The sequence below is a fragment of the Halichoerus grypus genome, chromosome 6 (assembly GCF_964656455.1).
Source record: "Halichoerus grypus chromosome 6, mHalGry1.hap1.1, whole genome shotgun sequence".
Classification (NCBI taxonomy): domain Eukaryota; kingdom Metazoa; phylum Chordata; class Mammalia; order Carnivora; family Phocidae; genus Halichoerus; species Halichoerus grypus.
The window spans coordinates 70173101-70198062 of NC_135717.1; the positions used below are offsets into that span (position 1 = coordinate 70173101).

General features: G+C 39.7%; 1 protein-coding gene and 1 long non-coding RNA gene across 3 annotated transcripts in view; one reads left to right on the top strand and one right to left on the bottom strand.

Annotated features, from left to right (window-relative positions):
* Positions 1-18129, bottom strand: part of KIF5B (kinesin family member 5B) — a 46543-nt gene extending 28414 nt beyond the window's left edge. For both annotated transcript variants that reach the window (XM_036099595.2, XM_078075344.1), the window contains exons 1-3: positions 17587-18129; positions 8896-8983; positions 611-684 (exon numbers count right to left, since the gene is read on the bottom strand). In XM_036099595.2, coding sequence (XP_035955488.1) covers positions 611-684; positions 8896-8983; positions 17587-17712 — 288 coding nt within the window. In that variant the 5' untranslated portion in view covers positions 17713-18129. The remainder of the gene's footprint in view (positions 1-610; positions 685-8895; positions 8984-17586) is intronic.
* Positions 18130-18150: 21 nt separating this feature from the next.
* LOC144382333 (uncharacterized) overlaps positions 18151-24962 on the top strand; it is a 59938-nt gene continuing 53126 nt past the window's right edge. The window contains exon 1 of the long non-coding RNA XR_013449043.1: positions 18151-18308. This is a non-coding gene — a long non-coding RNA (uncharacterized LOC144382333). The remainder of the gene's footprint in view (positions 18309-24962) is intronic.

Genomic DNA, 24962 nt, shown 5'->3' on the forward strand with positions numbered 1-24962 from the left:
TGTAAGTATTGTTCCTTCAAGTCAGATCCACACAAATACTAGAAATGTCTTTGTTCTAACTTTACGGAATAAGTAATATGAATTACACTAAAATAAGCAGTCATTTATACAGAATGCTCAGATAAATGATAAAAGCAGATGCTTTGTAGCAGCAGCATAAGATAACAGGCTGTTTTCTAGATATAAAGTTTGGGCAGGACCACATCTTATTAATAGCAGCACCGATAACTGTGGAGACATTCTTACTAAAGAAGAGTAGCTGATATTTGGAGAGAATTGCTCTGAATACAAATGAAAACATGAAACATTCAAAATTTCAAATTTCCCATTATTATAAAGTAACAAAATTCCTCTTAATTCTAAAATGCTCATATTTCGTGGTTATGCTGATAAAACAAAGTTAAGATATGATTTCAAGTATATAATTTCATTATTCAAACTCCAGAACTGATTAGATTCCAACAGTGACGTTACCTGTGTATTATTTGTACGAGAATGCAATGAAGAGTAAATAAAGATGTTTAAGCATGGTAAAACCATTTCGCAAATAATGAATGAATGCACTGTCTATTCTGAAAACTACATGCAAGTACAGATTATGAAATGTTACCTCCATTGTGTGTGTCTTCCCAGAGGATGTTTGTCCATATGCAAATATTGTCCCATTGTATCCCTCAAGTACATCTATGAGAAAATAAGAAATTTTATACCTCAGGGGATTTATTTTTCCCTTAAAAAAAGATTCATAAGAAATTACTTAAGAATATCAGAAAACACTCTGAAAAAATTCACGTAGATAGTAACCCTGTTCCTCATCCATGCATAATCAAATCTGCACAAAAATATCTATGGGAAGAATGGCGAGGCAGATTCAGATGTTCTTTACACTAATATGAAAGATACCATCAAAATTGAAGTTCAGTTCATGAAAGACTGAAGAAAAATAAGAATATATTAATAGTAATTTTCTTAGTGATGATCCACCTGAGCAATTACTTTCTCTCCAGCCCAGATTACTTTGTGTGGTCAATAAAACACAAATTTTAAATTCCACTATTTATGATCATCTCTTATGTAAATGTACATCTCAAATGTCTTTACACCTGTATTCCAAAGCTTTATGTGACCTAAAAGAAAAAAATGTCCTGCAAATTTACATTCAGATATGAATTCACTTTTACAAATAGGATTACTGATTAGTGGTTAACTAGTAGTTAAAACTCACAAACCCATACAACAGTCCTCCTTATATAAGCATAACAAGCCCACTGAAATAAATTTTCAAAATACCTGTGAAATTAAAAATAAACCTTTTCTAGCCCCGTATGTACTCCAAGATCTACCTTTAACAGATATCTAAGTATCTTCCTTTACTAGGCTGAAGGGAAAAAAGAAAATGCGAGTAACAAGGTGACCTTTTGATTTTTTAATTTTCAGGGATTTGGTTTGTTCTGTTTTGTTCTTGGTGACAAAAAGGTGTTATGAAATTACATTGTATTCTAGAAGAAGCCAAAGTAAAAAGTGAAGCCTCTAAATCCTTGTTTTAAAATTGACTAATTTTTTAAAATTGATTTTTTAAAAAATTGGTTATTTAAAAAAGAAAAAGAACAATCCCAACACTGGGCACAACTAACTAGATACTAACAAATTTCCTACAGACACATTTATTAAGGAGAAAAAGAAGGTATTTACTTCCCTGGGAAAATTTTAAGAGATCTCAAATCACATTTAAAATAGATGGCATTGGGGGCACCTGGGTAGCTCAATAGGTTAAGCATCTGACTCTTGATTTCAGCTCAGGTCATGATCTCAGGGTTGTGAGATCGAGCCCTGCATCGGCTTAAGACTCTCTCTCTGGGCGCCTGGGTGGCTCAGTCGGTAAGCGTCTGCCTTCAGCTTGGGTCATGATCCCGGGGTCCTGGGATCGAGCTCCGCATCGGGCTCCCTGCTCAGCAGGAAGCCTGCTTCTCCCTCTCCCACTCCCCCTGCTTGTGTTCCCTCTCTCACTGTGTCTCTCTCTGTCAAATAAATAAAGTCTTTAAAAAAAAAAAAAAAAAAAGATTCTCTCTCCCTCTGTACCACCCCCCCACACCGCCACCTTAAAAAAAAATAGATGGCACTGCAGTATTTCTAACAAGAAATTATCTGGAGAACAAAGTACTAGACCCTTTCCAATTCACTCCCATTCCATATAATTGTTCTCAGTATATCTATGCCATACCTTCTGCTTAAGATCCTTTAACTGATCAAATAAAACCTAAGGATAAAATCCAAACTTTTGTTATATCTATAAATACTGGTAGGTGAATTAACAACTGACTCTCAAGATCACATTAGTAGCATATGTCTATAGAATATTACAGTATACTTGTGGTTATGTGAAACTATATTATATGAGGGCACCCAGGATAACAAATGCATACATTTGTTTTGGGGACTTCAAGCATAACTTCAGAGAATATGAAATATTCAACATTCAAATATTTACTGAGCACCTGCTATGATCTACACTCTGCTCTCAGTGCAAGGGTATTAACAATGATGGATTAGGTGATTTCTAGACATGCCGCATTATCACTAAAGTAGTTTGATAAACACTTTTATCAATTAGGAAAATAATTCTTGCCTACCTTCAAATCCATCCCTGACTTTGCTTTCTATAGTGACTTATCCCCAACAAAACTAAACATACAAAGGGAATACATTTTACAGTTAGATTCCTATAACCACCACCAAGATTCTATCATTAACATTTTATAATTTTACTGTTTAATCATGTTATTTATCCATCCATCTCATATTTTAATGCATTTCAAAGTAAACTGCAGACTTCAGTACACTTTCACCTAAATACTTAACCATGCAGGTATCATTAACTAGGATTCATTTTCTAGTTTTATTCCTGAGATAAAATGTATATATAATGAGATGTACCTATCTTAAGCATGGATCTTTAAAAAAAGAAAAATAATATTCATCTATTTGAAAATCCTACAGGGCATACATCTGTAATCAGGTAAAATTAGGCACTTTTTGACCTGGCTCTTGTTTGCCACCTCTCACCATCCTTCCTCTCACACCGCTGTTTTGTGTTGGTCAAAATGATCAAATCTGACAATTTCACATGGTTCAACTTCAGTCACACCATAATGTATGTTGTTCCCCACATTGTGATACTCTTCTCATGTGGGTATGCCTTGGTACATGTGTCATTTCTGCCTGGAAGGCACCCCTCCTTCTCCTTCCTACTCTTTGTGCATCCTTTAAGACTAGCTTGGGCTTTACTTTTTTTCTCCAACCCAACTATACAAACCACCTCCAAATAAACTTGGAGGAGTCTCATCCTACGTGTTCTTATAGCATCTACGTTTATTTTTTATTTTTTTTAAAGATTTTTATTTATTTGACAAAGCGAGACACTGCGAGAGAGGGAACACAAGCAGGGGAAGTGAGAGAGGGAGAAGCAGGCTTCCCACAGAGCAGGGAGCCCGATGCAGGGCTCGATCCCAGGACCTGAGCCTAGGGCAGACGCTTAACAACTGAGCCACCCTGGTGCCCCAGCATCTACATTTAAACATTATCCTTATCACTGCATATTGCAACTGTCAATTTACTTATCTGCCTTCTTCACCAGCTTACACTCCTTGAGGCTGGGACTGTGCTTAACTCTTAGCACAATGCCTGGCACTTAGTAGGAACTCAGATGCTTGCTGAATGATTATTACCATTACTAACACAGAGCATCTTTCTAAAGCCTCCCTCCCTCTTTAAAATATACTTCTGCTATTCTTGTGAGAAACAGAGATGGACAACTATGGACACATACTACTTCTCTCATACTTTGTAAAAAAGAAAAATATACTTAGTAAGCAAGACAACAGCATAACACCTTCTAAAAGTCACTTATCTCTCTGACCTTCAACTTCCTCATCAGGAAAGGGAAAGGCTTAGGGGAAGGCTACGAAAATTAGAAGTCCTCATGTAAAATTATTATTGCTAACATTTGAGAGCATACAATGTGACAGGCTCTAATAATTTTTCATATATTAATGTATTAAATCCTCACAAAACTCTGTGAAAGGTACTATTTTTAGTCCCACTTTACAGATAACGACACTGAGAACAGAGAGATTAATTTGCTCTACTTCCACAGCTAGCAAGATGCAGCTGAGATGCAAACCCAGACAATCTTGGTTTTAAGGACATTCTCTTAACCGCTGCACTGTATTATCAAGAAACACAGGAACTAAAATAAATATATGGCAGGCTACATCTGGAAAAATTAAAAGTAAATACTGTGGCAGACAATTCAGGTCAGGAAGCTATGGTAGGAAATCTATGAATACCTGGTATGATGAGGACTCTATGAAGGCCTGGTATGATGGATAGCATATAGCAAGTATTGAATAAATGACAACCACTTCATACAGGGAAGTGAAAAGACATCACTCAAATTTGGAATTCACTAGAGAATAGAAGTGGGTAAGCCTTGTTCAAAAAAAAAAAATTTATTTAATGAATTTATAGAAAGGAAAAAGTAATTGCTTTGCACATAATGTTATATACATACACATATATATAAACTTGTACAGAAATTTATGAAAACAGTGCTTCAGCCAACTGTCAGGAGCCCAGAGGATGACCTGAAGCAACTAGCAGCTTGCTCATCAAATCTACACCTCAGAAGAAATACCTACTTACCCATCATTTTGCTGATCGTTGCCTACCAGAAGTTTCTAACCATGGCTTTCCATCAGGTTTGTTTGCGAGTGACTATCCCAACTCCACCTGCCATGTATTTAATCGGTTTCCTGTCTTCAGACCTCACGAGGCACCCACCACCTACCCCCACCTCATCTCTTTTCCTTAAATCTATGTATTTACTGTTAACTCCTCCACATTCATAATCTTGTCCAGGACAAGCCCCATTACCTACTATATATCCAGTCTCTTCCAAAGTGGTAGAGAGCACTTGGTGAAGATAAAAGGAGCAAGTCAGGTGATATTTTTCTAATATAAATTACAAAACTAGCACAGAAGCTGGAGAGCACTTTCTATTATAATAGTTGCTTGAAGTCTTGTTTTGTAGAATGAAAATACTGTAGGCTATGAATTATCCCAAGCACAATTATGGTTGATTAAATTATGAAAATAATTTCTTCTCCTAGAAGAGAGGAAACAAACAGCAATTGGTATCTGCTGTGTGCTTGCTTCTTCATACCAGGCCCTAAGTGAAGTTCTTTTTCATGAATGAATCATCTTTTTAAATCTTCATAATACCCTTATTTTGCAAAACAAGAAACAGAGACGTAGGAAGGTTAGGTAACTTGCCAAAAGTCACACAGGTAGAGTGGCAGAGCCTAAATTTCAATCTAGGTTTGCCTGATTCCAAAGCCTGTGTTCTTATCCACACAACAAATAAAGGAACTGCTATTCAGAATTCAGTTCCAAACACTAAAGCAGGAATTTGCTGTGAAGTAAAAGGGACCAAAGAAAATAGGAGGGAAATTTCACTAAATGAATGATGTCATCTGAAACTGTAAAGAAATAGAACAGAAGGTAATAGAAACAATAGAAACATGTACCTTAGCACTTCAGGACAACAGACTTCAAAGAGTTCTGAGAAAGGCAGATATGAGACTATTATTAAGAGACTATGGGGCACCTGGGTAGCTCAATCAATTAAGCGTCCAACTCATAGTTTCGGCTCAGTGTGATTTCACGGTTGTGAGATCAAGCCCTAGACAGGCTCTGCACTCAGCACAGAATCTCCTTCAGATTCTCTCTCTCCCTCCCGCTCATGCTCGCTCACTCTCAAATAAATAAAAAAAATCTTAGAACAAAGAAGACTATATAACCAAGGATGTGCAAGAGATAAAAATCATTAGAATAACAGGAGAAAAATAAAAGCCCAGAATTAGTAAGTCTAACCAAACCAAAACAAAACAAAAACTAAGGCCCTAAAAAGAGCTTTTAAAACATTCAGAAAAAGACTAATGTCTGAGTAGACCTGCACTGCCCAGAGAATAAAATGTTAACAGACAATATAAGACAGGGGTATTCCCATTTTATCACCACCTTCTACAATATTATCCTCAAAATGGAACAGAATAAACACTGTCAAGAGAGACTTTAAGGCCGAGGTGGATAAGACAGCGAAAGAATGGTTTTAAATGAGCTCAAGTTTCTAGTTATAAGAGAATCACATTCCATGGATAAAAATTTCACAGCTACCATAGCTGATTTTTAAAAGCCATGGAGAACGAAAACAACAGAAGATGACTAACTTGTAAATGTTATACTCATTTTCAAAAAGGAAAAATGATAAATTATTTTTGGTACACAAAAATTTCACTGAAGAAAAGCTATGGTTGAACTAACCTCATTTCCTGTTGGGATAGGGTCACCCTACTGATAACTCTGGGGAAACACCAGCCTCGTGTACCATGACTTCATAAAAGGATCCGTTTTTCATCATATTCTTGTTGATATGTTGACAAACTAAAAACCAGATTAACTGTACAAGAGAATCTGAAGTTGGCTGAATACCCAGTGTGACTTAAAAATTAACTCCCCAAAACCTTACTCAGTTTTTAGAAGACTAGGCTAAGGACCATGGCCCATTAAGCATTTTATAAATGATATAGAGTAATATTTTTTCAAACAACGATGTCTACAAATAAGGAGTTTAACAGAATTTCAAAGTCCTTGTCACCATAACAGACTTATCAAATATGCTGATAGCCAACATACATCCCTAATTAGATAACCATAAAAACAAAACTCAAAATATAATCAAGAGCTAAAATGAACAAGATGGAATCCATACTTTAAAAGCTTATAGTCAAATTAAAAAACTCCAATATTGAAGTGTAGAATGGGGTTTAATGTTGGCTACAGCAGATGTGAAACAGACCTGTACACTTAAATTGCCCATGAGCTCATGAATCAATAACTTAATTATTATTTAAAAACCTAATATAGGGTGCCTGGGTGGCTCAGTCGTAAGGCGTCTGCCTTCGGCTCAGGTCATGATCCCGGGGTCCTGGGATCGAGTCCCACATCGGGCTCCCTGCTCGGCAGGAAGCCTGCTTCTCCCTCTCCCACTCCCCCTGCTTGTGTTCCTGCTCTCGCTCGCTCTGTCAAATAAAAAAAAAAAAAAAACCTAATATAAAATCTTAGGCTGTACTGATGAAGAAAGTATGTCAAAATCAAAGAATATAATGTAATTGTGTTCTATGACAGATCCACTTGGAAAACTATTTGATGCCTACAAACAAAAGATGACACTGCCTATTCCTCTTTGTTGCAATCATTTATAGAATCAAGTTAATTCTCCAACACCTCCTATGAATATTTCAGCATCCAGTCCACCGTCTTTCACTAATACCATTCCTGTTGTGATTCTTCGTGGTTCCAATGTCCATGTAGTAGATGATGCTACTAAAATACCCTGGCCTCTCAGATCCTGGGCCTAGTTTTCTCCATAATCTTGTCCCTTACTCCTTCAGATGCCAACTAACTTCTAGACCTTTTCATTACTACCTACACTGCCTTCCTAATGTCAATTAAGTATCCACCTCCTATTATTCCTTCTAGTACCCTGATTCTAACAAACCTTCAACCCCACTAACACTATAACACACTAATCTTACCACTTCTTTTCACTGTCCCTCAAACCTATCCCCCCCCGACCTGTATTCTCCTTCCCTTCATTCACCTTAGATTCCATGGTTCCCTATTATCATTATTCTCTTGATTCATCCTCAATGCTCTTGCCCTTCTCTCCCTCTTTTGTAATTGCTTGGCAAAACCCCAACTAGGTAAATTCAACTCTTCTGGCAGCTAACCTCGAGTGGGCCCTTGGCAATGCTGCCTGGCAATACTGCCACATTTCCCGAATCCATTCTCTTCTACTGCCAGACAACTTCATTCCTTCTCCTAGAACCCCCTACCCCATCCCCATTCTGGGCTAACTTTGCACCCTTGATCACAGACAAAATGGAATATGAAGAGAACATCTATATTTTCTTCCATCACACCTATAAACTTAGTTCTATCCCAAAACTCTACCTTTTCTCCTCTTACTGGATGAACTGTTTGTGCTCCTACTTAACCCTAACCTGTCCACCTTTATACTGAATCCCATCCCCTCCACCCTAGTGAATGCCACAGGACAGGTTTTTGCCTCAATCTAAATACTTTCTAACAATTAGAGCTGACAAAAAGTAGAATAAATTATATCATAAAGTAATAGCTATTTAACTGTAAGATCCCTTTGACAAAAGGGATTTCTATAGTAACTAGAAGTCCAGATAATCACTCACACACTCTCAGCTCTAGGATTCTATGGTTTTAGAAAATATAAACTTAAAAAACCTTGGTAAAAATTAACAGTATTAACTGGAACGTACACACTTTTCTCACCCTTGGTAACCTCTGTTAAATTCCTCAAGTGTTTTTCTGTTGAACACAAGAGGAGTCTTTGGGGAAGAAAGAACAATGAATGGAAGAATGATAGACTGCTGCCATTTTCTACTACTTTTTAGAAACCTGTCTAACCATTCTGTATTCATTTTCAAGCTGCTGTATTTCCAGAACTGCTACCGTAGAAACTCTCTTGGGAATATCTAATAGAACTATATCTTCCAAAAACAAGTGTGTAACGTTAATATTCTTGTAATACCCTTCACTAGGTACTGTAAATAAATTAGATCATGAAATTTGAGCAATGTGTTTACTAATTGTATTGATCTTTTTATTATTTAAACAACTGTCTTCTACAATTAACTAAAAAAGGGGGGCATTAAAATGAAAAAAAAACTGGGTAAACGGGAAAGATCACAAACAATATTTTACTTATTATTGCGACAAGAGCAGGTTAAATATATTTACCTTTAACAATCTTCTTTGCACAGTCATTATATACTTGCTCTTGAGAGGTGTTTGACTGGAACACTCGGTCAAATGCGTAAGGCTTGGACTGAAAAACAGAAACAAAGGTTTCAACTACACAAATTAAAGGTGAATGGACACTTCTAAGTTCCTTTAAAGATGTCATCATATATTTAACCTTCTAAATAGGGTACCTACTATACATTACTTCATGTCACAGAATCTTGTGGAAAGGACCTTAGGGATCACCAAGTACAAATCCACTAGAATGAACTCCACAAAACCAAGAATGTCTGTTTTAGTCTTTTATTTCCAGGGCTTACCACTACTGTAATAGGCACTCAAATGAGTGCGGAGTGGTTTTTCGTTTAATGAGTGTCTACTCGGGCAAGTACTGAGACTCTATTTTCTTTTTTTTTTTTTTTTAAAGATTTTATTTATTTATTTAACTGACACAGAGAGAGAGACACAGAGAAGAGAGTGAACACAAACAGGAGGAGTGCGAGAGGGAGAAGCAGGGCTCCCGCCAAGCAGGGAGCCCGACGTGGGGCTCGATTCCAGGACCCTGGGATCATGACCTGAGCCGAAGGCAGTCACCTAACCAACTGAGCCACTCAGGCACCCCACTGAGACTCTATTTTCAATAATAATATCATTTTGCAGATAAGGAAACTAGAATCCTGAAAGGTACAAAAGGTGTTAATGACAAAATTTAAATTTAAATTCAAATCTCCTGCCAATTCAGAGCTCTTTCCACTACTCCCATTAGACTTTTCATTTTATTGCAATAGCTTTTCAATCATTTCATTCATTTAACAAGTATTTATGGAATGCCTGATATACTAGACATACATCTTGCTAGAATGATGACCAAGACAGACATACTCTCTGCTTTAGTGGAGGTTAAGTAATAGTGGGGCAGACATCAGACAAATAATTAAGTGACTAGAATTCTGACTCATGCAACAGAGTGCTATGAGAGCATATAAGAGAAGAAACTGAATCTGGGAAAAGGCAGAAGAATGTCAGGGAACCACTCTGGAGAAGGGATGTTTAAGAACTGAAAAAAGAGTAGCACCTAGCTCACTGCTTGTCTCTTCAATACTAGTCATGGGAGGGTGAGTGCAGGAAGTAGCCTAGGTATTGGACACATAAAGATCCTAAGGCAGAAATGAGCCTGCAGAATGCAAGAAACCAAAAGAAGTTAAGTTCGAAGTATAAGGAGCAAAGATCCAATGCAAATGACAACACAGTGAAAAAGGCAAATAACATCTTAGTATTATTTTTAAAAGTTCTGACCTTGTGGGTTCCCTGAAAGGATCCTGGGGACTCATTTAGAGAAGTGACATGGTCTGAAGAATGAGCCAGAGGGATGGAATTTTTGAAAAAAATTAGAGTATAGTGTCCATGCAAGTCAAGGAAAAATTATCAAGGAGGGAGTGATTGTGTCAAATATAGCTGCGAGGTCAAAGTAAAACTGAAAAAATATCCAATAACAAAGGTTAGATTGGAAAGAGATTAAATAAGAATGGGAAGTAACTAAGTAGAGCAGAAATCTGGCTGTGGGTCTAAAGACTTTTTTTTTTTAAGGACAAGAGCTGAGCAAGTTTAAATGTTGGCAGGAACAATCTAGTAATCTAAGAGAAAAACTAAGCGTATACAGATGAGAGAGGAGGGCAAAGAGGTTCTAGTATTTGAAAGTATATGCTTGCTCTCTACCCTCTCTTAAAGGAAAGGAAGGAAGCTAGACCTTAAATACAAAACAATCATGACCATCCAAAAAATCCTTAACATTACAGATGACTTCCCAGGCCTTAGCTAAAAAACACCTTACTTTTTAGGAACTATACTTCACAATCTCTTTCCCCAAAGCTTGGAATAACAGTTACAATGAAAAGTACAACGAAACAGACACTCCTAAATGGCTATCCAAAGTCATTAATAATTGTTCTTCCCCTTGCCGCTTCCCACTACATAGGCTGGGAAGCTAACCACCTGATAGCCTAGTCTCCTTGCAAGTAGTGGCCACATGACCCAGTTCTGGATACTACAAAGTAAGTGATGGTCTGCTGAGGGGTCCTGGGAAAGGGTTTTGTTTTCCTGACAAAAAGGACCATCTCAGGGCACCTGGGTGGCTCAGTTGGTTAAGCGACTGCCTTGGGCTCAGGTCATGATCCCGGAGTCCCAGGATCGCGTCCTGCATCGGGCTCCCTGCTCAGCAGGGAGTCTGCTTCTGCCTCTGACCCTGCCCCCTCTCGTGTTCTCTCATTCTCTCTCAGATAAATAAATAAAATCTTTTTTTTTTTAAAAAAAGGACCATCTCAGCTGTAGCTGCCCTTTCTCCTTTCTGGAATGATGGAGTTGTAGCATCCATCTTACAAACATGAAGAAAAGTCAATAGCTTAAGGATGACAACAGATAAGAGAGTCAGAAAGTAAGTAGTAGCAGTAGGGGCCTAGCTCCAGACTTTTAACATGTGAGAATAATAACCTCTTATTTATTTAAATCACTATTTGTTGTTTGTTTGCCTTCTGCAGCTGAAAGCATTTAAAAAAAAAAAAAGATTTTATTCATTCACTTGAGAGAGAGAGAGATAGCAACAGAGAGCACAAGCAGGGAGGGAGTGGGAGAAGCAGACTCCCGCTCAGCAGGGAGCCCAATGCAGGGCTCGATCCCAGGACCCCAGGACCACAACCCGAGCCGAAGGCAGACATTTAACCAACTGAGCCACCCAGGCGCCCCAGCTGAAAGCATTCTTAAAGGATATATACTATGATGACTTCACTTTGGCATCAATTAAAAGTAGGCATCTCAATGTCTGATCATTCTTTGCCTATGAGACAAACATAAAAGTGTCCTTTTGCTAAGATTCTACAAAGACATTAACCTTCAATTTTACAGGTGCAACTAAATACGAGACAATCTGTTCTTCTACTGATTATACAAGATGTATTTGTGATAAACAATTTTTGAAAACACAAGCACAATCAAAATAACAATCTCTGGCCAGAAATAAACCACGCTAATTTTTTCTATGTGAAAAGAAAATAAATTTTCCTCTTCATGTATCCAGCAAACATTTATTTAGCACCTATAAGGTATCAGACATTGTAAACGAGTAAAGGAATTTTAGAAATGTTATTTAATTAGTACAGACTGTATGGTTCAAAGAACAGAGAATAAGGCTGGGTAGAATCTTGAATACAGGGCTCCTGGGTGGCTCAGCGGGTTAAGCATCTGCCTTCGGCTCAGGTCAGGATCCCAGGGTCCTAGGGTGGAGTCCCATATCTGGCTCCTTGCTCAGCGGGGAGCCTGCTTCTCCCTCAGCCTGCCACCTGCCCCCTGCTTGTGCACATTCTCTCTCTCACAAATAAATAAATAAAATCTTTAAAAAAAAAATAATGGGTAATAGTAAAACCTGCCTAAAAAGTACTTTATACAGATGTTCACTATGGCATTCCTTATGGCAAATATGCAAACTAAAAAATAACTAAGCTGGGATTAAGTGATATTTTTAGATGTTATATCATTGTTAAATCAAAAATTAACAAGTGCTAAGCATTAAGTTGACAAAAATCTTATTTTAATTCCAAAACTAAACTATAATTTCGTTATGTAAGGTAAATGTTTTGATTAGAGATCTAGCCATGAAGTTACTAACTGATGATAGCTTCCTGGAATGAAAAACAAGACTTGTGAAACATAAAAATTACTTTTAATGGTCTACAATTAAGGGACATCTCTCTTTTTTTTTTTAAGATTTTATTTATTTGACAGAGAGAGACAAAGCGAGAGAGGGAGCACAAGCAGGGGGAGTGGAAGAGGGAGAAGCAGGCTTCCCACCAAGCAGGGAGCCCGATGTGGGGGCTCAATCCCAGGACCCTGGGACCATGACCTGAGCCGAAGGCAGACGCTTAACAACTGAGCCACCCAGGTGCCCCGGGACATCTCTTAACTAAAAACTTTTCAAATAAATTAAACAAAGGAAAACTCATGATCTGGATGTCCGTATCTTAAAAACCTGGTTCTTGGCCTTGAAATGTACATTATGTAGTCTTATTTCTATGAACCTTCAAAGATACTCCAAGTCATAAAATGCATTCACATCTGACTTAGGCTTCAAGGGGACAAAACCAAATAGGAATAAGCTTATCTGAACTGCAACCATAACTTAGATTTTTTTCTTTTTAAGATTTTTTTTTTAAAGAAATTTTTATTCATTTGACAGAGAGAGACACAGCAAGAGAGGGAACACAAGCAGGGGGAGTGGGAGAGGGAGAAGCAGGCTTCCCGCCAAGCAGGTAGCCTGATGTGGGGCTCGATCCCAGGACCCTAGGACCATGACTTGAGCCAAAGGCTGATGCTTAACGACTGAGCCACTCAGGCTCCCCTAAGATTTTATTTTTAAGTAGTCTACACCCAATGTAGGGTTTGAACTCACAACCCTGAGGTTAAGAGTCGCAGAATCCACTGACTGAGCCAGCCAGGCACCCCATACCTTAGATTTCTTAAGTGAAGTGGTACCTGTTTATATCTGCAGAGACCAGGCTGAACACCAAATCTGGTTATAAACGTCACCCTCCTAGCAGGAATATACCTTTCTCTGGAATTCTGAATAGTGATCCTCAGATCATAGGGGATTGTATCTTATCAGACTTTGCTTAGTGTGACAATGATTGTTGGCTAACATTCCACAATTGTACAGGTATGTGATGAGGGCTTCTCTCTCTTTTAAGATTTATTTATTTGAGAAAGAGAGAGCACGAGTGCACACGTGCACATATGCAAGTGCTTATGCACCCGGGGAGCGGGGCGGGGGAGAGAATCTTCAAGGCATCATTCTCCTCTTTAAAACAAAACAAAACACAACGAAACCCACCCCACATGAGCCTCTTGCATGAATCACATGTCAGCAGGCGGGTAAGACCTTCATCACGGATGGGCCCTGATCCTCAGGGGCTGTTTGGGAACCACTGGGCCCGGAATCTCCTGCTTCTAGGAGCGGGGGTGGGGGGGGCAGGTTCTAGGCCAGAAACAGAGAAGAAGTGAAGTGTCCTTGGAATGACAAGAAGTGAGCGTGGAGCCTGAAGCAGGGCTCAATCTCAGGACCCAGGAGATCATGACCTGAGCTGAAAACAAGAGCCACCTAGGCGCCCCTGGCTTCTTCTCTTTTAATTTTCACTTTTTTTTTTTTAAAGATTTTATTTATTTATTTGACAGAGAGAGAGAGAGACAGTGAGAGAGGGAACACAAGCAGGGGGAATGGGAGAGAGAGAAAAGCAGGCTTCTCGAGATGCAGGGCTCAATCCCAGGACCCTGGGATCATGACCTGAGCCGAAGGCAGACACCTAACAACTGAGCCATCCAAGCGCCCCTTAATTTTCACTCTTAAGGTAATCAGGATCAAATACCATATCATCATTCATTTGAAAAGAGAAATCATGTTGAGCTATAGACAAGAACTGGACAAGATGATCTAATTAGGTTTTACTTTCCTTTAATTTCAATGAACTACAACAGCCTGTTTTTGGTTCTGACAGTCTCTACAGTATACCATATAAGGAACCATGATTAGTCAAGATACTTAATACAAATATGCATGTTCCACTTTTACAATGCATAAAAGAATAATTTTTTCTATTGGTTTTTTTTTCTGGCGTTTTCAGCAGGCTTATTTCAACTACATAAGGTGTTACCCTGGACCTCCTCTTTTGTGGATAACAAGTTCTCTTATTTAAAGCAAATTCTATTTTTATCAAGTAAAGGTTTTCCTTAAATAATCCATTTATTTCATTTGTGTGATATGTGATATTTATACCTCTTCAACAAGCACTTAATTACCAAAAAAATCTGTATAAAAGGCTGTAAAACACAGAGAAACACTATAGGATTACAAGATTTGCCTGCCACAGGATCATATTATATTAAAATCAATGATGTAACAGGAAAAAAAGTTTGGACAAAAGTCAACTTAGAGGAAAATGAGAATCCTTAAAAATTATTTTCTACAGGAGCACAGATTATACCTATAATTCAGTAAACTAAAATACCTATTCTTTTACATTTTGATTTAACCAGAAGATTGTGTACAAAATGTTTTAAAATCATGTTCAAAATAATTTAGTTTTAAATGCCGCATTGCAGCAATTCCTTCTTAAAACTGTTCATTTTGAGTCAGGATCCAGTAAAATGAACAAAACAAACCTAGAGATTTTTTAATTTTAAAATCTGACTCTCCCAGCTATCCCTTTTAAATTTTCAACAGCGTTTTAAAAAATAAATTCATTAAAAAAATTGAAACCCCAGATTAACTAATGACTTAGTATATGCAAAGATTAGTTCTTGAAAATAAACATGTTACCTTACATTTCTTAAGGCTATGTTGACTCTGTTGTGTTTCTGCTTAAACTTAAAAAAAAAAAAAAGACTAAAAAAATGCTTACGAGTTTACCTAAAGGCCAACTGTTTATTACTGATTCACAACTCAATCATCTATCCATTATTTCTATTAGCATTTAAATTTATTTACATTGTTAAGGAAACTTAAATTATCCAAAGGAAACAACCAAGAATACAAGTGTGCTTACTGTGGTAATTGTTTTCTTTTAACTCTTTCCTCATATGTCATATTTGGGCAGAAAGTTGCCTTCTCAATGTATTTTGTGAATCCTAAATCCTATCATTGCAACAAATGAATCTTGGTAATACTTAAAGATTTGTTTAAACACACACACAAATCTGCAAAAATAAGACATTGTTAATACAAGTCTAAAAGTAAAATTGTTTTGACGTGTCAAACACTGCTGCAGCTGAATAATCACAAAAACTCTATGAGAAACTAGTAGCCAGAATGCCAACTAACCCAGGCCCTGCAAGCTTCCTCTGATTCCATGTCAGAGATATCCTAAAGGAAAAGGATGACTACTTCTGTGCTTCTTAGTGTTACCATGATGTCATTTCATAGTTTTTCTCATGAACTTGTTAACAAAAAACCAGCCAGTCTTCACACAGTAGTAGCTGGCAGTTGTTTGTAAGCTAACGACATTCGCCACAAGCCTACAGAGCAACAAAGAGCTATGACATTCACTTTCTAAAGATGAACTTTGCAAACTTTCACATAAAAACTCTTAAAGAACTTCAGTCCTGTCTTACATGTCAATGCTCTTAATCATCAATGTCCCATCTCCTGTGACCCCCTTTGTCTTTTTTCCAAACTAAACCGTGCAAACAATATGCTATATGGAATGCCATTAGAGAAAAAATTAACATTTAGATTTTGTACCATGATAGCAACGTAGAAAAAAATTCTGCCACAATAGCATTACCAAGAAAAGATAAATTTAATTTTTTTAGTCACAATTCACTGTTCTGTAGGCAGTGTCTTACCCCCCATTTTAATCTTCCTGAACTGGGAATGCAAAATATTTTCAGAGACCTTTCAATACCAGATCAGACCTCAAAAAAAAAAAAAAAAGTAAAAAATAAAAAATCAACCTTACTTTCTGGTTTCCCTGACAATGACCAACCACCTCTGGTTATGTTTTATAACACAAAGGACACTATTTCTCCATCCTTGAGATTACCAAAATCAACTTTTCTCCAAGGTAGAAGTAGGGATCTAATACTAACAAAAAATCCAGTTTACTGATCAAATTTTATTTTTTATTTTTTTATTTTTTAGAGCTTGCGTTTATAATACCTTGATACACAAAAAGTTAACACTCTTTGTTATATGGTTACCCCATAAACCCAATAAGAGATAGGCGCCTGGGTGGCTCAGATGGTTAAAAGTGTCTGCCTTCGGCTCAGGTCATGATCCCAGGGTCCTGGGATCGAGTCCCGCATCGGGCTCCCTGCTCCTTGGGAGCCTGCTTCTCCCTCTGCCTTTCTCTCTCTGTCTCTCATGAATAAATAAATAAAATCTTAAAAAAAAAAAAAACCCAATAAGAGATAATAGGTCTTTCTGGGCACCTACTTGACCCAATCTGAGTTGGCTAGATCTGCTAGAAAACTGAAGAAAATTGATCACTCCGATTTCAAAAGAAAACTCAGTCTCTTTACAGTCCTTGATTCGCCATTTGTAATAGTTAACATGAACGTTCATTCATCACTCAAAGGACGGGTGGGTGAACATATGAGATACAGGTAAATTTGTAGTTGTTCGATCATTTTTCCTCCTCGCGAGAGAGGAATATGGTTCAACACGTAGCTGTATCTTCTGTTTCTATACAACTAGGTATGTTTACTACTTAAGGTACAGTAGGGCTGGTCTTAAACCTCAACATTCCTAGCTGAACTTTAATCTTGCACGTGTTACAAATGGTAAACTTGGGGGTAGTCCAAAACACCAACAGCAACTGCGCGCACACACACACACACGCAGAAATATAGGCAAATATGCACTAAACTCTCCCCGGACAGTTCCTCCAGCGCCCCAGGTGGGGGAGTGTCCCAGAGACTAGGCGCCTCCCTTCTCTGGGCACTTAAGACCGGGGTGGGGGCGATCCAGGAACACCCGTGGAGTTGCGCCGTCTCCCTCCCCAGGGTTATTTGAACCGGCAAACTCTACCGGGGGGCGGGGTTGGGGACACCACTGTTCGTTCCCAATTCTGCACCCCGCCACTTCCCTGAACTCCGGGCCCAGCCAGACCCAAAGGAGCGGGATGGAGGGTGGGGGCGGGGGTCACTCACCGCAATCATGACCGTGTCTTCTCCCTGAAACTTGGCGACGTACTTATCGCCGCGGTTCACCTCAGACTCGTTGAGAGGTCTGAAGCGACACATTACTTTGATGTTGCACTCGGCCGGGTCCGCCATCTTCCTCGCTGCCGGGGCCGGAGGCCGGGAGCCACTCCCCGCCGCTCAGTCTGGAAGGAAGCGGGCCCGAGCTGAGAAAAGGGGTCGCGAAGGCCGAGAGATTCAGCAGTCTGCCGCGTCGCGCTTCCCCCGGCGGCAGTGGCCGGGGAACCCGGACTCGAAGCGCCGGCGCCGGCAGCCGTCGCCCTGAGGCTCACTTCCGATCCATCATGGCAGCCATGGCGGCGGCACGGGTGGAGAGTCCGCGGCTCCTCAGCTTCTCTCTCCTCGGCCCGGGCAAACTACAGGGGCTCGAGGGGATTCTAGGCCCCGGAAATATCGCTCCCTCCTTCCTCGGAGACAGCAGGCCGGGCACGCCGTTTGCCTGCCCCGCTGTCCGCTCGCCGGCTCGCCGGCAGCCTCCCGATTCCTCCTGAGGCCGCAGACCGGCGACTGGGCGGCGGGATGGGCGGTGCGCAAGGAGCAAGGCGCACGCGCGGCGGGTCCGGACGCCGTGATGACCAATCCGCGTCCGCGCCCGGCCGCGCCGCCGCCCTGCCGCCCCTCTTTGCCAGGGGGTCGCCGCTTCAAGTTTTACCGGACGCTCGCTTACAGAGGTACTTTTGCTTACCCCGCCGCCTGACCCGGCCGCAGAATCTCCCAGAGCGAAGGCAGACGCGCTTAGCTTTCTTTTCTGCAGGGGTCAAGGGATTTGTTAAACTACCTTATGTTGTAGTTTATTTGAATACAGTACTATATTCCTAATAAGGAAGTGTTGGCTTTCTATTTAGTCTGGCGATAAAATTGGTTCCTAGTTCACCTTATTAGAGCCCTTTGCCAGAGAAAGGAAGATTTGAATGAAGGGTGTGGCACGGCTCTCTAGTTTAAGCGGTTACTCTTTCCTGAGAGAGTGGGTTGGGGAGTCAAGAAAAAAAAAGGAAATTTCTCCTAAGGAATGAAGATTACTGAACAAATGTGGAAAGTAGGGTGAGCGGGGAGAAGGCCCCCAGTCAGTCGGAGGTCCCACTTCTCTGGTAATAAATATATGGAACTCAGCCCCAGAGGAATGACTGACCTGAGTCATTCCTGGATAAAAGGCCTGGATAAATTTATGGACTACATGTCTAAGGAAAACCACTCCAAGGTTGAAGTGGTTTTTTAGAAAGGTGGATACCATAATGGCTCTCAACTGGAAGTCGCTCTGAGGTACTGGGAAAGAACTGCAAAGCCAATCAGGAACCCTCCCTCTGGTTTTCAGTTTTCGTTTGTAAAATGAGTGATTGCATCATAAAAACCTCCAGTGCTCTCTGTCTTCGCCCAAGACATACCTCCAGAAATTAATCCATGGTTCAACAGATACAGGTTTGTTGATCCACTGCAATAAAGAGCTTACAACTGAGGAACTATGGGGCATCTCACCAAACAAAGGAAAAGATGGAGTTACACAGCTCTGGGGGAAGTGTGGAGTTTGGGTAAAATTTTAGTGAAGTTGTGTTTCAGTAGGCTCCAAATAAAGCAGAGCGTTGACATCAGGTCTAGACTACAAGTGGACCCAAGGTCCTGTTTCCTTGGGAACTACAAAATTAAGGTAGATGTGGAATGTTGTCTTCAGAAACCCCTGTCCAAAGCTCTGCACCTGGCTTGAAAGTCAATCAGGGCTGCTTCTCTGTGTCTTAGATCCTCCAAGCAAGAATAGGATGTTTTATTTTTACTGATATAATTTCAAACAGTGATTCTGATAGTCTATAACTTTAAAGAACAAAGTTTTCAGTGAACAAGAGAGTAACAGTCACTCAAAGAAGGAGGTTGTGGCAGGTGGGCCACTAGTTTTCAACCTTTGCAGCAGGATCTCATGAACACCCTGTCCTCTTCCCTCCGCCCTTTTCTCTGAGTCCATTTATTCAACAATTGCTTGACTGTCTTATCTTCTTATCTGCAGCCCTGACCTTTTCACCTGTGTGACATTCCCATCCCTCTAGCTGCTTATAGGCCACCTTGTTTAGGATGCATTACCTTAATGTCAAATTTTTAGTTTTACCAAATGAATTGTCCTCTGCTTCCTGCCAATACTCAGTTCAACTTTCCAGTTTGATTACCAACATCAGCATTCTTCTGTACTCCCAGGTTAAAACAGTTCCAATCACCTATCACTCCACTATTTACTTCAGCCTCTATACATGAAGAAGAGAAATATGGTAGTCTGTATCTAAATTTCCTCAACTTCTATTCCAGCATGCCCATGTGTCTTTATCTCAGAAGATCTGGGGAATGATTGGTCTAAAGCAGTGATTTTCAAATTCTCCATGGAGTAGGGGTTCCAAAAAGGTGACTCAGGAGATCTCATGGTATGGGGAGGGACAGGAGGGTGATGGGATGGCCAAGGAATTAAGCTCTGGAAACATCTGCTGTTCAAGGCACTTCAGTTGCGACTCTTGCCTCTTCCTCCTGCACAGCAGATATGGAAGCTCAGACTTATGAAAACGAAATCCAGAAAGGGAGGTGTCTTGCAAGAGCCTTCTGCTTTCAGATCTGACATACATACTTTTTCTGGGCAAGGAAGCATAAAGAGCCTGACCCTGCACAGGACCAGGAAGGGAAAAAATATTATGTCAAAAACAAAATAATTCTAAAAATCATCCTGTCACATTAGTGAGGAATAGTGGTATCAAACAATAGGCTTTAAGAATTATTTCATAGGGGTGCCTGGGTGGCTTAGTCGGTTAAGTGGCTGCCTTCGGCTCAGGTCATGATCCCAGCTTTTTGAGGAACCTCCACACTGTTTTCCACAGTGGCTGCACCAGTTTGCATTCCCACCAACAGAGCACAAGTTTTCCTTTTTCTCCACATCCTCACCAACATTTGTTATTTCTTATATATTTGATTTTAGCCATTCTGACAGATATGAGATGATATCTCATTATAGTTTTGATAATGCATTTCCCTGATGAGGAGTGACGTTGAACATGTTTTCATGTGTCTGTTGGCTGTCTGTATGTCTTTGAAGAAATATCTGTTCTTGTCTTTGGCCCATTTTTAAATTGGATTGTTTGCTTTTTGGGTGTTGAGTTGTATAAGTTCTCTAAATATTTTGGATACTAACCCTTTATCAGTTATGTCATTTGCGAATATCTTCTTCCATTCAGTAGGTTGCCGTTTAGTTTTGTTGATTGGTTCCTTCACTGTGCAGAAACTTTTTATTTGATATAGTGCCAATAGTTTATTTTTGCTTTTAGTTCCCTTGCCTCAGGAGACATATCTAGAAAAATTTTGGTATGGCCTATCTCTCTGATTTTTATGGTTTCATGTCTCACATTTAGGTCCTTAATCCATTTTGAGTTTATTTTTATGTATGGTGAAAGAAAGTATCCAGTCTAATCTTCCCAACAGCATTTGTTGAAGAGACTGTCGTTTTCCTATTGTATATTCATTCCTCCTTTGTTGAAGATTAATTGGCCATATAATTGTAGGTTTATTTCTGGGTTTTCTGTTCTATTCCATGGATCTGTGTTTATTTTTATGCCAGTACCATACTGTTTTAATTACTACTGCTTTGTAATATAACTTAAGATCTGGAGTTTGATACCTCCAGTTTTGTTTTTCTTTGTCAAGATTGCTTTGGTCAAGGTCTTTTGTGGTCCCATATAAACTTTGGGATTGTTTGTTCTAGTTCTGTAAAAAGTGCTGTTGGTATTTTGATGGGGATTGCATTAAATCTGTAGATTGCTTTGGGTAGTATAGACATTTTAACAATATTTGCTCTTCCAACCCATAAGCATGGAATGTCTTTCCATTTCTTTGCATCATGGTGAATTTCTTCTATAAAACACTGAAGAAAGAAAGTCATCCTCTTTGGTTAAGCTTATTCCTAGATATTTTATTGTTTTTGGTGCGATTGTAAATGGGATTATTTTCTTAATTTCACTTTCTGCTGCTTCATTGTTAGTATAGGAACGCAAGAGATTTCTTTTTCTTTTTCTTTTTTTTTTTTACTTAAGATTTTATTTTCAAGGGGCGCCTGGGTGGCTCAGTCGTTAAGCGTCTGCCTTCGGCTCAGGTCATGATCCCAGGGTCCTGGGATCGAGCCCTGCATCGGGCTCCCTGCTCAGCGGGAAACCTGCTTCTCCCTCTCCCACTCCCCCTGCTTGTGTTCCCTCTATTGCTATGTCTCTCTCTGTCAAATAAATAAATAAAATCTTAAAAAAAAAATACATTTTATTTTCAAGTAATCTCTATACCCAATGTGGGGCTCTAATTCACAACCCTGAGACCAAGAGTCATATGCTCTTCCAACTGAGCCAACCAGTTGCCCAGGAATGTAACAGATTTCTTCTTCTTCTTCTTCTTCTTCTTCTTCTTCTTCTTCTTCTTTTTTTTTTTTTTTAAGATTTTATTTATTTGTCAGAGAAAGAGAGAAAGTACACAAGCAGAGGGAGTGGCAGGCAGAGGGAGAAGCAGGCTCCCCACTGAGCAAGGAGCCCAATATAGGACTCGATCCCAGGACGCTGGGGTCATGACCTGAGTCAAAGGCAGACGCTTAACTGACTGAACCACTCAGGTGTCCTGCAACAGATTTCTTCTGTACATATTGTATCCTGCGACTTTACTGAATTCAGGTATCAGTTCTAGTAGTTTTTCGGTGGAGTCTTTCAGGTTTTCTCTATATAGTATCATGTTATCTGCAAATAGTGAGAGCTTTACTTCTTCTTTACCAATTTAGATGCCTTTTATTTCTTTTTGTTGTCTGATTGCTGTGGCTAGGACTTCCAGTACTATATTGAATAAAAGTGGTGAGAGGGGCGCCTGGGTGGCTCAGTTGGCTGAGCGTCCAACTCTTGATTTCAGCTCAGGTCATGATCTCAGGGTCATGAGATTGAGGCTGACGTCGGGCTCTGTCCTCATTAGAGAGTCTGCTTGAGATTCTCTCCCTCTCCTTCTGCCCCTCCCACCCCCCCACATGTGGGAGGGCGCGTGCACTCTCTCTCTCTCTCAAATAAATAAATCTTAAAAAAAAAAAGTGGTTAGAGTGGGGGTAATCCTTGTCTTATTCCTGACCTTAGGGAAAAAACTCTCAGTTTGATGTTTGAGTATGATGTTTGCTGTGGGTTTTTCATATAAGGCCTTTATTATGCTGAGGTATGTTCCCTCTAGACCTACTTTGCAGAGGGTTTTTATCATGATGGATGTTGGACTTTGTTAAATGATTTTTCTGCATCTATTGAAGTGATCAGATGGTTTTTATCCTTTCTTTTATTGATGTGATATATCAAATTTATTGTTTTGGGAATATTGAACCACCTTGCATCCCAGGAATAAATCCCACTTGATTGTGGTGTATGATTTTTTTAATGTATTGTTGGACTCGGTTTGCTAATATTTTATTGAGGATTTTTCCATCCATATTCATGACAGATATTGGCCTATAGTTTTTATTTTGTGCTGTCTTTATCTGGTTTTGGTATCAGTGTGATACTGACCTCATAGAATGAATTTGGAAGTTTTCCTTCCTCTTGTATTTTTTGGAATAGTTTGAGAAGAATAGGAATTAAGTTCCTATAAAGATGTAAAACACTGAATCTCCATTGTGGAAGGTAGCCACCGAAAGTGGTCCTCCGGTAAACCATGCATATCTGGATTCAGGCCTCTCTCCTTGAAGGCTGGCCTTTTGACTTACTTATGCCTGTATAATGTGGCAGAAGTGTGACACACAGCATGCTATCTGAGACGAGATGAGAAGTCTTGTAACTTCCACTTAGGTCTCTTGGAACACTCTTTCAGAGATGTCTGAACCACACACAAAAAGACCAACTACCCTGAGAATGCCATGCTAGAGAGGCCATACTTATGTAGGCACTCTAACCAATAGTCCCAGCTTATCCCAGCCTTTCAACCATCCCTACCCAGGCACCAGACTTGTAAAGGAGGCTACCTTGAACTGTCCAAATCAGCACACCCCAACAGATGAATATCAGTGAGTAATCTCAATTGACACCCTTGGAGCAGAAGAATCACCCAGCTGAGGCCTGCCCAAATACCTCACCCATAAAATCATGAGATGTCATAAAATGGGTATTGGTTAAAGATACTCAAGTTTGAAGATTTGTTACATGGCAATAGACAACTGGCATGATAACCCACAACTTAGAGCCTAAAACTTATCTCCTGGAAATGATTCTATAAAATGTTACTTATCATAGTATATATACTTAGATGGGACTATGTTTTAGATTAATTATAGTTGGAGGGGGTCTAAGAATTTAACCATTGTTTATAACATTATTACTATAAGAAAATTTGTTTTTTATTTAATGTGAAGTGACTTTTTAAATGGGCATTTAGAAGGGGAAATTATAGTCTTTCTTTTTTTGAAATGTGCATAAGAGGGGCAGTTAAGCATCCGACTTGATTTCCACTCAGGTCATGATCTCAGGGTTATGAGATCACGCCCCACCAGGAGCTTGTGCTGGCCATAGAGCCTGCTTAAGATTCTCTCTCCCTGGGCGCCTAGGTGGCTCAGTTGCTTAAGCGACTGCCTTCAGCTCGGGTCATGATCCTGGAGTCCCGGGATCGAGTCCCGCATCAGGCTCCCTGCTCACCAGGGAGTCTGATTCTCCCTCTGACCCTCCCCCCTCTCATGTGCTCTCTTAAATAAATAAATAAATAAATAAATAAATAAATAAATAAAAAGATTCTCTCTCCCTTTCCCTCTGCCCCTGCCCCTCCCCCTGGCTCATGTGCAAGCACGCATACACACGTGCTCGCCCTCTCTCTCTGAAAAAAGAAAAAAAATGTGCACAAGAGACACTTATTCCTTTCCATTTCTATTACCCCTTCCTAGTCCCAGGCTTTACTACTGCATTCCTGGATTGCTATGACAGTGCCAAGCCTCTTTCCCATTTGATCATTAAGTATGGGTTAAGCTCCTACTTCGAGCCATGCACTGAGGTGTGTGCTGGGGATACAATGGTGAAAGAGACCAGACAATTCCCTCCCATGTCCACTATTTCATGTACAATAATTTTCACATTAAATTTCCTGAAACCTTGCTTTTATTACATCATTTCATTGCTCAAGAACCTACAGAAGAACCTTTTTTCTGAAAGAAGTTCAAATTCTTCTGCTTAGAGTCTAATACCTTTTATCATCTGACTTCCCCTTATTTAAGTATGATTTTCACACTGTTCAACATTTTACTTTCTTGACTCCTGGCAACTGGCCCTTTCAGTGCCCCTTATATTTTGCTAGTTTCAAGGTCCTGTGATACCACCCTGAAC